The sequence below is a fragment of the Convolutriloba macropyga genome, chromosome 8 (assembly GCF_964194025.1).
Source record: "Convolutriloba macropyga chromosome 8, txConMacr16.3, whole genome shotgun sequence".
Classification (NCBI taxonomy): Eukaryota; Metazoa; Xenacoelomorpha; order Acoela; family Convolutidae; genus Convolutriloba; species Convolutriloba macropyga.
The window spans coordinates 45,652,801-45,668,372 of NC_134475.1; the positions used below are offsets into that span (position 1 = coordinate 45,652,801).

The window sequence follows — 15,572 nt, forward strand, 5'->3', positions numbered from 1 at the left end:
AGACCTTAATGTCTTCCTAGGGAGGCTTTAATGACGCTACTTGCTGATTTTAGCTGATATCTATTGGTTTTCATATGACTTTGAACGGTGATAACTTTAAACGTAATAATTTATTTTGTAACTTTGGCATTTTTGTTTTTTTTTCTACTTAATAATTTTCACTAAAGACAGGTCCCAGATCTTTTCTGTTGAAATGCAAGTTAGTTTAGTATAGGTTTTATCGGACGCTATGTTGACTTTGCTTTTAAGTTTTTTTATATAGTTACTGATGCTTGTTGCTTTTATCTGATTATGTTGTTTGTTCTTTCTTTTAGTCGAGTTAATGTTCCTCTAATCAGGCATTATCAGATTTAAATTGTTTAGTGTTTTGAGTTTGAAGTAATTGTCAAGTGGAGACGACCGTGATTACTTGATGATGGATCAAAAATAATCCAACTTGGTTTGGAAGATTTTTATTGGCTCACGATGCTCTTCGGTTTCTTAAAGTGCAGTTTAGAATGCCATCTTTCTACGAGGGAATTGTACGGAAGTGTTTAGCCTCTGTGCCACTAAACTTAGGGTTTCAAAATTTTACGGTGCTTCTCTTTCGAGTTAGCTATAATCGGCTGTAAAACTTACGACTTATTCACGTTATTTTTAGTTATACTTGCGTTGGTCGCCTGAAAAGCTTTGGGAGATTGATTTGATTGAATGGATTTAAAATGAAGTAGATTGGTTTATATTAAATTAATCACTTTTCAGTTTTGCTGTTTTCATCTTTGTATAAAATCAGCAGTTCTTGATAATTTTCTCGATATATTATGACAACTTGACTATCCAAAACAACGCGCATGTGGTAAATAATCTATCTACACGGCATCAATTATGCCATTATTGATGACATCCGGCAAAAATTAGTCTGAATTCTTTTGAAGGGAATCTTTTCAGACGAGATGTGAGTGAATCATGTTCACGATCAAAAACTTTCAAGATAAGCTACGTCGACGGGACGAAGATCAGGTAAGAAATTGATGATTGCTCCAACCCTCCATGAAACCGGGTATAGGAACTTTATGCCAGCCCTTTTTTGTTTAACCAATTTTCTTCGATATGTTTTGAGGAGAGATACAAAGGTGTTGTCAGTAGAAAAAAGCCCTTGAAAACTTGAATGGATTGAAGATTTTCTTCTGATTTTAACTCTCGTAGACTTTTGGCTTTCCAGATAATAAGGTTGCAAATGTTTACTTAATTTTGATGGAAGAAAGGATTGGAATCCAGGCTTTTTGTGATATGAAGAAATAGGGGGACAATATCTACTACCCAATGCTCGTATTTCTTTGCTCGTTTTCTTTGTTTATACTAACCAAGGCGGCTCGGTAATGTGCGGTCGCACATAAGGTTCCGATCCCACTCATCCACAATTTTTGCATAATTGTCTACCAAATGAGGAACAAACAGAAAAACACAAAAAAATCTCAAGTATTTTTTTTTAAAAAAAGCTGGTGTATGAACGAAAAGATAGCCTCCAAAGCAAATAACTCATTGGAGTAAAAAATGATGCATTCGATTGATGAGATATTCCGATATTAAGAAAGCGAGCGAAGACGAACGGCAGAATCAAACAACAACAGCAAACATTAATTAAAGAATTTATGTCCGTTTTAAAAAACAAAACTTAATAACAAAGTCAAAATAGCGTCAGATAAAACTGAAAATAAACCAAATAACTTTTAGTTCACCAGAAAAACATGCTTATTCACCAGTTCATAATAAAGCTTGGTTACAATTGGACAAAAAAGAACAAAAACTTTAAAGTTAGAAAATTCGCTGAATTTAAAAAAAAACAATTACAAAGTAATGAAAACCATTAGGAATCAACTAAGATATCCCATAGGTTTACAATTACCAATGCTTCTATAGTAGGGAATTAAGAGCTCTTGGTATTCAATTTTTTATGCAGGTACAAAAAGAGCAACAAATAGACAACAAACAAAAAATCAATTAAAACCCGCTAGAAAATGCTTTGGTAGCCGTAAAGCCATACTTTGGCCCCCAAAGTATGTTCGATTGCACTTTCGTCGAACACGGATACTGTATTATGTGGCCGCTCATTAATGAAAATAAGCAAAAATTAGAAAAAAAAGAAAAAATGCAAAATTATGTGATACTTGTTTTCTTTCGAAAAAAATTAATTTCCAAAGACATGAAAGCCATTAATTACAAAATGAAAAAGTTGAATAGGTTCGTCCATTCTTCCAAAGGAAGCCCTTGAGACCTGCAATTATCCAGAATCTGTCTTACTTCTACAAAAAGAACGTCAAATATGACGAAAATCAAAAATTAATTCACTTTCTGTGAAAAACCAGTGTCGAAGCCAGTAAATTCATAACGAATTCTTTAAAAACATTAGATTTTGTGACACCAATCCCTTTTGACACCTTCCTTTGACAAAAATAATGTCATTTTTAGCCTTTAATTAACGAGACCAGGTAACAAACAGACAATAAAAGGAACAAAATTGCGATGTTGAAATATTTTTTTTTCTTTTTGGAAAACAATTGTTTTCAAAGTCATGAAAGTCATTATCTATCTTCTAATATCAGAACGTCGGCTCATCCAATGTTCCAGGAAAAACCAATCAAACCGGGTCATTGTACAGGAAATTAGATACGACTAGAAAGACAGTAAAAACGACAGTTAAAGACAAAATTAAAAAATTCAATTAAATTCTTCGCAAAAGTATTGTCGAAGCGGTAAAGAACCACAATCTATATCTTTGAGGATTTAAATATTTTTAATTGTGGGTTAATTTGAACGCGAAAAATGTGATATATGAATTGACAATAACGTGATAATCTGACAAAATTAGAAAACATGAAATATGGGCAAATACCTAAAAATTTAAAAAATTTGCGAAATCTAGTAGTATCAGTGCCAGAACACAATAACTTAAGGCGTAAAACTGCAATAAAGACTAAATTTGAATTCAGAAAAAAGGAGCACTTTTTGATTGCTGACACTAAGCTACAAGGTGACCAAAGTAAGAGAAAAATGGAGGCAAAGTTCAATAAGCCATTTTTTATACAAAAATCAAATATTTCAAAAGTCAAAACGACCATAAGCTTTCAAGCAATCAACTAGATAAACTAATTTCAAGCTTATTAGGAAGCCAATAGGACCTATCACTAGTGAGCTTTGATTTGAAATGTTCTGTTGTTTAATTAATATAAAAAATATCGATTTTTTTTTAATAAAAAACCGACTGATGACAATCCGAATTATTTTTGGATTGTAACGGTCCAAGATTGGTTCAGAACTAGTTCTGCTAATGTTGATTGTCCATTAGGAATATTTAATTTTTGGAATGTCATTGATATAGATGTTTTGTTTGTTAAAAAAATCAAAAGTAAATGCTGCGTTTTTGATAATCAACGAATAAAGTTACCAAAAAACGGCAAAGTTTTATTTACAGAGCACTGTCAACGGAAGATGAAGTGGAATTAGCCTCCTTTTCATTCTAAAAAGATTGTGTTAGTGGTGTTTGGGTGTGCACTTCCTGCTAATTTAATCAGAGTGGACTAAAGAAACTTATTTCGTGCTGTTTTTGATGAAAAAGTCTGAATTTTGTTTTTAGCCGGAATTTTTGACAAAAAAATTCAATGAAAATAGCCGAAAATGTATTTTGTCTTTTAACGTAAAATCAACAACAGTTTCATGAATTTTTTTAAAAATTTTTATCAAAATTGGCAAAATTTTAGTCAAAAATTCCGAAAAAAGGTGAATGAAATCAACGGAATTCACTCTTATTTTCTCGAAAGTTTAAACCTCGATATCTCCCTGTCAAAAACGAAAATCGAAAAAATCTTTTTAATTTCATATTCTGCGCTGGACAGGCCTTCTAATGATATCAGTCTCAACTCTCTACGATGAATATATCGATCGGCCAAAATTGACTGAATAAAAAAAAACTCAGTTGAGTATATAGTTCCTCCCCCCTCAAGAGGGGTCGGAACAATTAGTTATCTACACTGACTATCTCATAATTTTTGCTATGACTGCAATTTTACAGATATTAGGAGGAATACAGTGTTCCGTTTTCACATCTAAATGGCATCTTTCTGGAAAACTATTCTAGAATTTGAGAATTTCATTCTCTATGGCTTTAGAATATCATTTGGACTTGATTTAAAGATCTAAAGACTTAATCTTCTCAGTCATTTTCAGAACTTTAAAAAGTATCGATTTTAGCTCTCTGCTTAAAACAGCATATCGTTTTCAAAAGCAATGGTGCTTTTTCTAATATTTTAAAATATTTCATTGCTTATTTTATTTCGATTAAAAGATATATAGGCGAAACTGATGCGTCTATCAGCTAATGCGCATCCAACGATAACATTGATTTACGTGAAATCTTGTTGCTCAAATTTTTTTCATAGAACCGTAAAAGCTTGTTTTGTTTCACTCTTGAGAAGGTCCGAGGTTTTTTAGCAGTGGGCATCAAAATTGTCGGTCGATCAAAAGCAGAATACAACAAGTTCTAATGTCCTAGAGATGTACATTATGCGTTGTTAATTTTTCAATCTTCGCGTTTGAGCACAATTTTTTGTCGATAACTTGGTGCTCCTAACAGAAATAACTTTTGACTAATGGAAATTAATACTAATGAAAATAGAAAATTAGAAAATAAATTAGTTTTAAAAGTAAATGGAAAACAGTGCATTCATATAATAAAGAGTATTAGGTAAACTTTAGGCCCCAAAGTTGGCTACAGCTGCTAGAATTTCATTTGAGGTTTCTTTGGAATATCAGAGGCCTTCTAGCGATGAACTTTAGAAGCTTCAGTTGAATAATTAGTAATAAAATGAAGCAAGCGAGGAAGATAATTAATAGAAGGGGAAAAAACCGAGATTTGTGACGCGTGAAAATAACAGTGCCACCCACTGCTCGCATCCTGGCAGAATTTAGAGCAGGATAGTGCCACTGCTGATAGCTTGAGTCGGATTGGTATTGTTGATGATGTTGAAAACTGCTTTCAAAATATGAAACATCATCACCTTATGATGTGAGCTGCATCTTCAGTTTTATTGAAAATGCGATAGACATTAAGATAACATGGCCGAGGGAACGATGTGAAAAGGTAGTATGGGTATAATATCTCTCCAACGAGACCGCACTTAACATAAAATACCCCTATTCCATGCCCCTGAGCCTGACGATGTCCCTGTTGGTCTAGTTCTTATCTTTGAAAAATGAAATTACGACACCAGTTTCCGCAGTTTCAAGTCCAATGGTGAAACTTTTGAGTTTTTGGTTTTTCTTTTGTGGTTACTGTTTATACAAACTTCTGTATTAGTTATCAGTCTCTGAAACATCTCTGAACTATTACAGGGACTGTTAGCCATAGCAAACAGCTTAAAAAGGGGATAGATTTGTAAATTTCTAAAAGATGGAAGTTAAAAAAATGGAAATCCATCCAATCTATCTTGACTGCTATTATTTACACATTCGGAAACAGCATTTGATTATTACGACTGGAAGAAGAGTATTGGAGAAGTTTCTTTTTACGACTCGAAGAGGAGTTATGATTTGCTGTTTTTTAGCACTCGAAGAGGAGTTATGGTTTTCTCTTTTTTCATGTAAAAGAGACTAGTTCAAATCGACATGAGCAAGCGAAAAAATCGGAAGTTCAGGGAGTGAATGAAGTTTTAAAAGTTATTTTGGCAAACAAATTTTTGAGAGTGGAGAAAAGAAAAAAGTTGTTTTGGCAAATAAGTTTTGAGAGTGGAGAAAAGATTGTTTTTAAATCAGAGCAACAAATGTAGGCGTGAAAAAGTTTCCTTCCGTTAAGCGAGCCGATATTTGTTCACGTGCGGCTTTTTCGAGCTGTTTTTCTACTTTTTCAATTTTGTCTAAACGGTTATATATTTCAGGAATAATATTTTGGTTGCTCTCATGGTATTTTGAGGTCCGTCGGTAATTAACAGGGGTTTTACCTTAATTTGGATCTTTTTAAACTATTTTGCGGATTTTTAGGCTGCTTTTGCCATTGAATTGTTTTATTTTATTGTTATTCCGAAGGCATAAAATTTAATTGATTGATGCCGAACGCTCCTAGTTGAATTGATGCCGATCGCTCCTTCTTATTTTCTTGTACGAATTGAAGGAAATTATTTTGGTTCAAAGCAGTTTTTTTCTACAAAGTTTTTTTCGAAAAAAATGGGACTTTGTCAATTTCTTTCCATTTTTACTGTTCCTTTTACGAAATTAGAGATTTTTTTGACTTACTATTGCTATATACTTCTTATTGCTCCTACTTTATGGAAAAGAAATTGAATTTCTATAATTCTTCACTCTAATTTACTTTGGCCTATTTTTATATTGTTTTGACTTAATATTGTTGTTTTCTCTGTTATCATGCATCGTCAGTAGATACTTGTTTTTTGAAAGGCTATTTTTTCAAGCTTTCGATAAGCGAGCAAAAAAAGTATGAGCGCGCAATATTTTTTTGTCCATGTTGCTTTGTGAGGCAGTTTTTTTTCTTCATTTTTCGTGAAGAGGTTCGATTATGATATTGTATTAATTTTTGCCTGATTTGGATCGTGATTCGAATGTTTCTGGTAATAATATGAATTCTGTGCTAATTTAGAGGTTGTCCTCCTGTTTTTATGGTTTTTATGCGAAGTTGAGCCATTTTCCGCTCATTGTTTTGTTTTACTGCCTTCAGTCGGATTTTAAAACACGGTTATTATTTGAGGAGTCTTTAGATACGAAATAATTACAATTTTGTTGAGAAACTGAGTTTTTTTAATTAAAAGTTAATTCGATTTTTAACAAAACGAACGTTTTCGAACCTTGCGTTCATCATCAATTTTACTTAAAACTGATTCACAATCGAAAATTATTTACAAACTATATATACTTGTCATTGACTTTATCTATCGAGTTCTACGAAATGAGTTAAAGTAACAACGATTTTTTCAAATTATTTGCAGTAAAATTACATTGACAACATTTTATTTACATTTAATACATCTTTATTACTGAGTTTGAAATTTGCGGGTATTTTCCTTTCCTGAAAAGGAGTTTTTACTCTCATTCCTATCTTGTCTTATATTTTAGTTGTCGGGGTTGACAAAATTTTGAATTAACATGTACCAGAATAATTTTTCTATAGTGGTTTTGTTTAGTTACAATTTTGTTGATATTAAGACTTTTTGTGACAAATGGCAAAAATTGTGAAGTTTTAAACATTTCTGAATTTTTTGTTTTTCTCTGATCTTAGAAAAGTTTCCTAGCCTTTTATTACTTGCTTATTGTTTTGCGAGCTTTCCAATGGGGGCATTTTTGTTGGTTGAAAGTATGTGTTTGGCTTCATTTGCCCGTCTAATATTGAAAATTTTTTAGTTTTTCTTGTTCCAATTTCAAGTTGTTTTTAAGATCTTATTTTCATGAAGTGACTTACATTTTTCAAGTTCGCAATAGTGGTTTTGTTAGATACTAGTAGGTACTAGTTTTTGAAAGGACAAGTAATTTTTGCAGAGACGACTCTCTGGGTTTCCGTAATTCTTTGGTATGCTCATTGCTCGTGAGAAGCTTTTCTGGGATATTTCTGTTAATTAATTACGCCGGATTAAGACAATTTAAATCACAGGTTTTATTTCGAAAATTCAATGGATTGAAAAGCAGATGTGGCCATCAAAAAGACTTCAAACTGATTACTATTTTGGGGGGAAAATCTGAAAGTTAATTGCACTGAAGCAAAACGCTCCAATACAGTAGGCAAGTTTTCCTGTTCACGAAGGCGAAAAAGCTTAAATTCTTGTGATTTCCATTTCCAAAATACAACTTTACAATGAAGGCCGAGCTTCGTAAGCTCCTACGAGATCTCAAAAATATGTGGCAACAACCGACTTATAATTGTCCTCTTAACATTTCCTCCAATTTTCAATCTAATACAACTGATTTCAACGTAGACTGGATTCTGCAAAAAATTGAAAATGAGGTGGCAATTGCTAGAACAGAGGTTAGCTACCTGCATAATGAGACACAGCACTTTTTGGAAGCATTGAAAAACACAGTTCCTAATCGCAAAAAACGAGCAGCGCCAGTAGTTCTAGCAGGTTTGGCAGCAATCGGACTTTTTGGAGGAGGAATTGCATTCGGATCATCAGGCAGCTGTGGAATTATTGGAGTATTTGGAGGATGTCACGATAAAGCGAAGAAAAATGCAGAAAACATTCAAAAACTGGCCGACTATACAGAACAGATAGCGACCTACGTCTCACTTGTTAAATCAGAGACAGACGACAAATTCTTTCTCATTTCGAATGAACTGGCCACTCTGCACAAGATTCAAAATGAACTTATTGAGAACCAGAACAGAAACTGGGAAATAATTCAAAAGCAGTTCAAAGTTTTCGAGAAAAACATTAGATTGCTCCAAGATTGTGATCAATTACTTTTTTCAAATCAGCAGATAAACTTTAATTTTGACACTGCGGCATCGTTACTCAATATGATATACTCAGATGTCAAAAGCTATAGAGCTGCACTTACAGGATATCGCATGAATCTACTCAATTCAATACCAACACTGTTACAGAAAAGATTACCGATGTCCTTAGTACCTCGAGATTCCCTAATGAAAATTCTAGACTATGTTGCACGCGAACAGATGAACGCTCGTGACCGACTGACCCTAGCAATTCCCATGGATGATCTCCTGTCTTACTATAATGCAGAACTGTTGACGGATGCACTATCGATTAAGGAAGGGCTACTTTTAACCCTTGCGATCCCGTTGGCTTCTCGTCAAACAGTTTTCACAGTTTTTACTGCAAAAATTGTACCAATGCCACAAAAAGACACTGGAAGTGCAATTAGATGGAAACTAGAAGCTCCATACTTAGCCGTATCAGAGGACTCTATGGAAACAGCAGTGCTAAGCAAAGATCAACTAGGAAAATGTTTAGGATCTTCCGACTACAGAATTTGTCATGAGACAATTCCAACGGAGTTGGGACACTCCTCATGTCTAGCCACACTTTTTTTTCGGAACGACTATGGACGCCTTAGTAACGTGTCCAACCGAAAATGTTGTTTTACCAGTGATAGAGGCAGCAGAAAACCTAGGATATGGTATCTGGGTAATCTTGTCAGCGACGGACACATTTACCATGCGAGAGTCTTCCATGGATAGTTCAAACGCTCTCCAAGTCAGAACTTACCCTGGTTGCCAAATATGTATTATCACATTGGAATGTGGTAAGCAAATTACGACTCCGCACTTGAAAATTAGATCTGACCTAGGAAGCTGTCACAAGATTCCAGCAATTAAAATTCAAGTAGAACTTTCTGACCCTCAAGCATTTATTGACTGAAGTGCCAGAAATAGACCAACTCCCATATTTCAACAATAAAGATCAGGCCAGTCTTACTCTTATTAGACAAGTGTAAGAAAAATTAATAAAAATGCCGTCAATGAGAAAAACAGAAAACCTTGCACAGATAGCCAAGCCAATCGCCATTCAAATGACACATTTGAAACCTGTCTTGAGTAACACCTTTGAGAGCTACATGCCGTTTAAATACGCGCTCCTTATGGGAGTGGTATCATTCCTAGTTTCATTGGCCTTGCACTTACTATGCATGTATCTTTATCACAGATTTAGCTCTGTACGCCGTTTAGTCCCGAACTTTATGAAGGTCGGTAAACAAAAGGTTCCAGTCAAACCAATGGTCGTAGTGGACAGAACTCACTTTCGAAAAATAGCAGGAGAGAGAGAGATAAGTGGGAAAAGCGTGCACATGTTGTCATGAAAAAGTCTAAATCGGAAAACAGCCTTAGAGCCCCTGACAATGAAAGGGAGGAAGAGCTTACGGAGCGGAGAAAAAGTCTATGCTCGGTATATACAAAAGGTGACTCCATAAACGACTTCGAAGAAGTCAATGTGTAAATTATTCATTTATAAAATCTATCCTTCTATATTTGAAACTTTCTCTAAATCATTCATTAATATTTCAAAAAATTTGGACTCAATTAAGCTGTGGTAAATTGGTGTAATGACATATCTGTAGCCGTATATTCTTAAATTTTTTTTAAAAAAATAATATGCTGAAAGCAAAAAAAGAGGGAGCTAGTGTGATATCCTTGGATATCAAGTAGTCCTAAAAAGGATTGTTTTGATGATCATAGAGTTAATAAACATTTGGTTGTCTTAATTTACATTTCTTAACCGGTACATTTAAATTATACAAGTATATTTGTTGTTAAATTTACTATGCTGTAAACTACTGTACTCAATGCCCTTATATGCCTCTGTTGAATCCGGATAAATATTTAATGAATATACATAGCAAATGTAACTTACTGAAAGCCATTGAATTATAATAGAGACAGAGAATAAAGTCTTGAGAATAGTTGGTTGTTTTAAAGAGAAGAAAACCGTGATCCACCACTCCGAAGAGCCTTAAGAGCTCAGGCTGAAAATTAGACAAGATTATTAGTATTCTTACTTCTTTCTAAAGATCACTTTCAAACCAAAATTTTTTGTCAATAAGATTTTTGGCCGGCACAAATCGGTTAAGCGTGCTTTCAAACGGATCTCTTGAAATGGCTGGTAATTGTTGAGAACCATAAGGATCAATTATTTTGATTGTCTGTTATTTCTTTCGAGAACAACCAGATAATATTTTTGGCAAGAAGTGGACTCCTTTCTATGGAAATTGTTCAATTGAAAATATCGGAAAGCCTTGTGTTTGATTTTGAAGCAACTGTGCCGCCTATTCGGCAGTCATAATAAGCTCTTTTTTGAAAGAGAAGTAATGATGAACGCTCGTGACTATTGACAAGACGTTTTTTAGGAATAAGAGGTATGATGCCGATAAAGCTGACAAATTTTTTCAATTTTTTTCGTGTAATTAAATTTTTAATTTTGTTTTTTCTCATTAGATTTCATTTTTAGCGACATTTTCAATAAGTTTAAAAATTGTCGTATGAAGTTAAGGTCGTGATTTCCGTTTAATTGGACAGTCATGTCTTTATTTTAGCTTTTAGAGAGCAGAAGGGTTTTCGTTGATCAACGTACTTCCACCATCGTTTTTTAAAAATCCTTTCTAGAATTCTAGCTCGCTATTGGGAGAATTGTTGACAATTTAAGCACCAGCATTTGATTTTCCCCCTTTATGAACCTTGTGGACACATTATTGGTATCTGTGGGATTTTTAAGCTCCGTTCTGGGGTTCTTTATCAAAGTGGTAGCCTAAATTTACCAAATTGTAGTTAAAAAGTACTGCAAAACTATCAGAAAAATGCGGGTTTCATATCGTAATATTTTCAAAATTAAAGTATATAATTGTTGGTTGCCAGTCTTAGAGTTTTTCAATTCCGCTCAAATATGCAAAGTTTTATGTATTAATTTTTGCTGACTGAAACTTTCAATCCTAAACTTTCAGAAAGTTCATTAGATTGAAAAGCGGGTTTGGCTTTTAAAAAGTCTTCAAATTGATCAGCGTTTTAACAAAAAGAAACGAAAGAAAACAGATATAGCACAAAAGGAAATGCTTGGAAATGCTTTAATTCAGCATACAAGTTTTCCTATTTGTAAAGCCGAAAAGCTTCAGTTCTCTTAACTACTTTTTGAAGATAACTTTTTAAGAGAAATTGATCAATAACCTATCTGCCAGAACAAATCAGTTAAGTGTGCTTTTATACAGATCTCTTTTGATTTGCTCGGTATTTTTTGACAAGCATAGTGATCAATTGTTTTGAATCGCTCCTCCTATTTCCTTCAAGAACAACCAATTGCTGTTTCTGCAAACAGTGAGCTCCATTTTATGACAATCTTTGAATTGTCATAAAATGGAGCTCAGACCTGTTCATTTTGTACTTTTGAAATAATTGTGTTGGTTGCAGCCATTTTCATGGATTGACCCAAATGTAAGTTACAAATGTAAACTGTTTTAAGACTAATTAAGTTTTAACTCTGTTAATAATTTATTCTTACCTTTGACGATGTGAGAGGTTTTTCCGACAGGAATAGATGACTTTTCGTTTGATGGTATGGCCAAAGTATTGGCGCAAAGTTCACAAATTTGTCGAATTTTAAATTAAATAATCTCACAAGTCATAAAAATTTCAAGTGAACAAATTCTGGATAATTTAATCTATAAGTCCGTACGAAACCAATGGGCGTTGTCGCTGGCAAGACGAAGCCATACGAGAGGGCTGCAAAATAATTACAGATACAGAAAGAGTAAAGTTTACAAACAAAATACAAAGAAATCATCAGCTATTATCTGAATATTATAGATTAATGTTTCAATTATTATTTGTATTCTTTCATTAAATAGATAAGTGAAAATGGTTAAAGACTTAGAGAGAACAAAATTTGAATAAAAATATAAAAATCAGAAGAAATTATAAATTCATTGCATCTTCATAGAACCCAATATTGAGAAATAAAACCGCAATCCAGACTATTTTGATCCAATATTAAGAATATGGGACCTCTGATTAGTGGGACTGACCTCAAGGGTCACAGAAATGAGCGTATTAAGCGGGTAACGCTTCAGTTGTGTATGGGTACTTCCATTGGTACTTCCATTGTCTTAACAGCTATTAGGTATGCATACAAATTTTTAGATAGGTTCAGTTCATCCTCTTTATGAAGCTAGTTGCACTTTAAATTAACCAGACTAAGCCATAAGACTACAGAAAGAATGCAGGCAAAACGCAAATGTTTAATAAAAATTACAAAGATTATGTCCCTGAAATCAAAATAATTTGTTGGTGTTTTTTGCACAACACTAAGTTGTTGGTGTTTTTTGCAGTTGCCAGGGATAAGTAAGTAGCTGTCGTCTTTGTTTAAAGACTTATGCCTGTTTTTGTGTACAGATGACAGTCGCAGAACAATTTCCACGAGCAGAGATTTTGTTCATGAAATATTGACTTGACAAATTTCCTTATAAAATTAACAAACGGTTTTTTCGACCCTTTGAACTTGTTATGCTGACCTATCTCAATATTCATTGACGTGTCTCTGATGCTGGCGTATCCCAATTGTACGTCCGGGTAGGAGCTCTTCTTGCTGGCTCATTTGATTTATAACGTAAAGCAAACTATTTAGCTGCGGCAACATTGGAAGGGGAAGGATGTTTAACAACCTTAATTGACTAATTTAGGATGACGCTTTGTTGCCGGTTATCCATCTAACAGTCTTTTTTCGGAAGCTTTCACGCGTTTGCATGACTGATCGTGTTGTTTCCACACATGAAAAACCGTTAAGAAGTACAGCTAAAATTAGAGAACTGTAGAGGCCCAATTTGGTTACTGTTCTTGCTCGGTACGCAACATTTCTCTTGAGCGTGTAGAATACTTTGTTTGCTTTCTTTGACCTCTTCAATGTGAGTTCGCCATGATAGGTCCCTAGTTTTGTGAACTCTTAGGTCCTTAAAACTTTCATTTTTAGGGTTGTTCTCATCAGGGTCAAAGTGTGATCGTCTCTGAAAACTAATTTTGCACATTTGTCCTTCGCTGGTTCCAACTTGTTGCTTCGGACACAAGTTTCAATGGCATCTAAGTCATTCTGTGTTTCGTAGAAACTATTGATTGAGAGAGTTTTTAGGTCTTTTGCAAATATGAGCGGTTTGCAAAGACAGAGTCTGGCAAGTCATTTACGAAGATATATCACATGTATTAAATCCAGTATAAAATTCACCAGTCTCAGGATCGATCCAATCCCTATCATCCTTGCATACAATGATTAGATTTTTTTATCTTGATTTTGATCTTGATCTTGGTGCTGATCTTGATCTCGGTCTTGGTATAACTTCAAGCATTTTCTAACAAAATTTGTTTTACCCGTACCAGTTCCACCATAAACAATAGTATGTAATGGTGACTTTTCATATTCAAATCTAATTAGACTTCCATTTATAAATCCACCAAAACTTTAGTTTTGTATGTTTACTTGGTATTGATTTATATATCATATAACATAACATAATTACGAAAATAAATATAAAAATTGCACAACCCGTCTCCATTTTTTATCATATAAAAATGCTTGTCTTAATTTTTGAGGAATTCAATAATAAATTTGTTTTTGATAATAAAGCTATGAGTAATATCAAAATAGAAGATATAGGTAGAGATATAAGTCTAATACCAATAGAAATAGTAATGAGAGATCAGACACCTGATAGCATCTGGGAACCTGCTTCGCAGATCCGTGAACTTAACTTCAACATCATTGTAAATCTACATCCAACTGATGTTACACATTGGGTTTTAGTTATAAGAAGAGAAGGTGGTCCTGTGTATTACTTTGATAGTTTTGGTGTTGAGACTCCTGCAATATTCCTAGAAGAATATGTTGATCCAGGCTGTAATGAGGGATTACAACAACATGATGAATCTTATTGTGGGGATTATTGTTTATATATGATCTATCTAATTGATAGAGGATTTAGAATAAGGAGTGCTTACAATATTCTAGTTATTGAATGTAAATATCCAGGATTGTATGATGAGTGTTTGTGTTGTGGTTGTAAAAATAAAGTTAATGTTAATAAAGTTAAAGTTAATGACAATGACGTTGATAATGACAATGACAATGATAATGTCAATGGCAATGATAATGCCAATGGCAGTGATAATGTTACTGAGAATGATAAGATTGCCTATCAGCGAAGCAGTTTTGATAGGAGAAGTAGTTGTAATCAGGAAAGTAGTTATAATCAGAGTAGTAGTCCTAATCTACGAAGTAGTTATGATCCGCGAAGCGGTTTCACTGATCAGCAAAGCACGTTCCCTTATCTACGAAGTAGTTATGATCAGGGGGATATATCACCCCCAGAAATAGTATAATCCAAACAAAACCTATTGCCATTAATATAATTGAAGATCTACTATCATGGTTAGATGATGAGAATATAATTATCGAAGCTACACTCCCAGAAAACTTTAGATGTATAATATCTGGCCCTAGTGAATGTGGTAAGACATTCTTATTAAAGATTATTTATGGCTAGAGTATACTTTGATAAGCTATACATCATTGGTCGTACTGGTAATCAATATGAGGGGGGTAGAGAGAATTAATGATAAAGCAGATTTTGAGTTGATTAAAATATTTACCCTCCTGATAAACTACCTAAAGAAACTAATGATATTTGATGAAGTTAGAGCTAAGGAACCAGTTATTTATGAATACTTTTGTAGCGGTAGACATAATAATTGTAATATGATATATCTTATTCAAAATCTGTTCACAATAGATAGACAGAATGTTAGAGAGAATTGTAATCTATTTATTTTGTTTGAACACAGAGGTAAAGTCCTCTAATTAATAATAAAGATTTCTTTAATAATGTTGAACTTAGCTATAATGATTTTGCTAATGTATGTAATAAGGTATGGAAAGAGCCTTATAATTACAGTCATTGGTATATCTAAAAATAAAAATGTTAATGGTAAACTAAGAATTAATTGGGATCGGAGAGTTTTGTAGTCCAATTATATTTTTGACTAATTCTATGTCTATAACTAAGTCTAAGTCTATCATTAAGTCTAGGTCTATCACAAAGTCTAG

At 33.6% G+C, this 15,572-nt stretch overlaps 1 protein-coding gene across 3 annotated transcripts in view; it reads left to right on the forward strand.

The window, feature by feature from the left end:
• Positions 1-246: 246 nt before the first annotated feature.
• The window catches only part of LOC142344757 (uncharacterized), a 147,268-nt gene continuing 131,942 nt past the window's right edge, over positions 247-15,572 (forward strand). For 2 of the 3 annotated variants that reach the window (XM_075396657.1, XM_075396656.1), the window contains exon 1: positions 247-999. In XM_075396657.1, coding sequence (XP_075252772.1) covers positions 946-999 — 54 coding nt within the window. In that variant the 5' untranslated portion in view covers positions 247-945. The remainder of the gene's footprint in view (positions 1,000-15,572) is intronic. The other variant, XM_075396658.1, reaches the window with a different exon arrangement.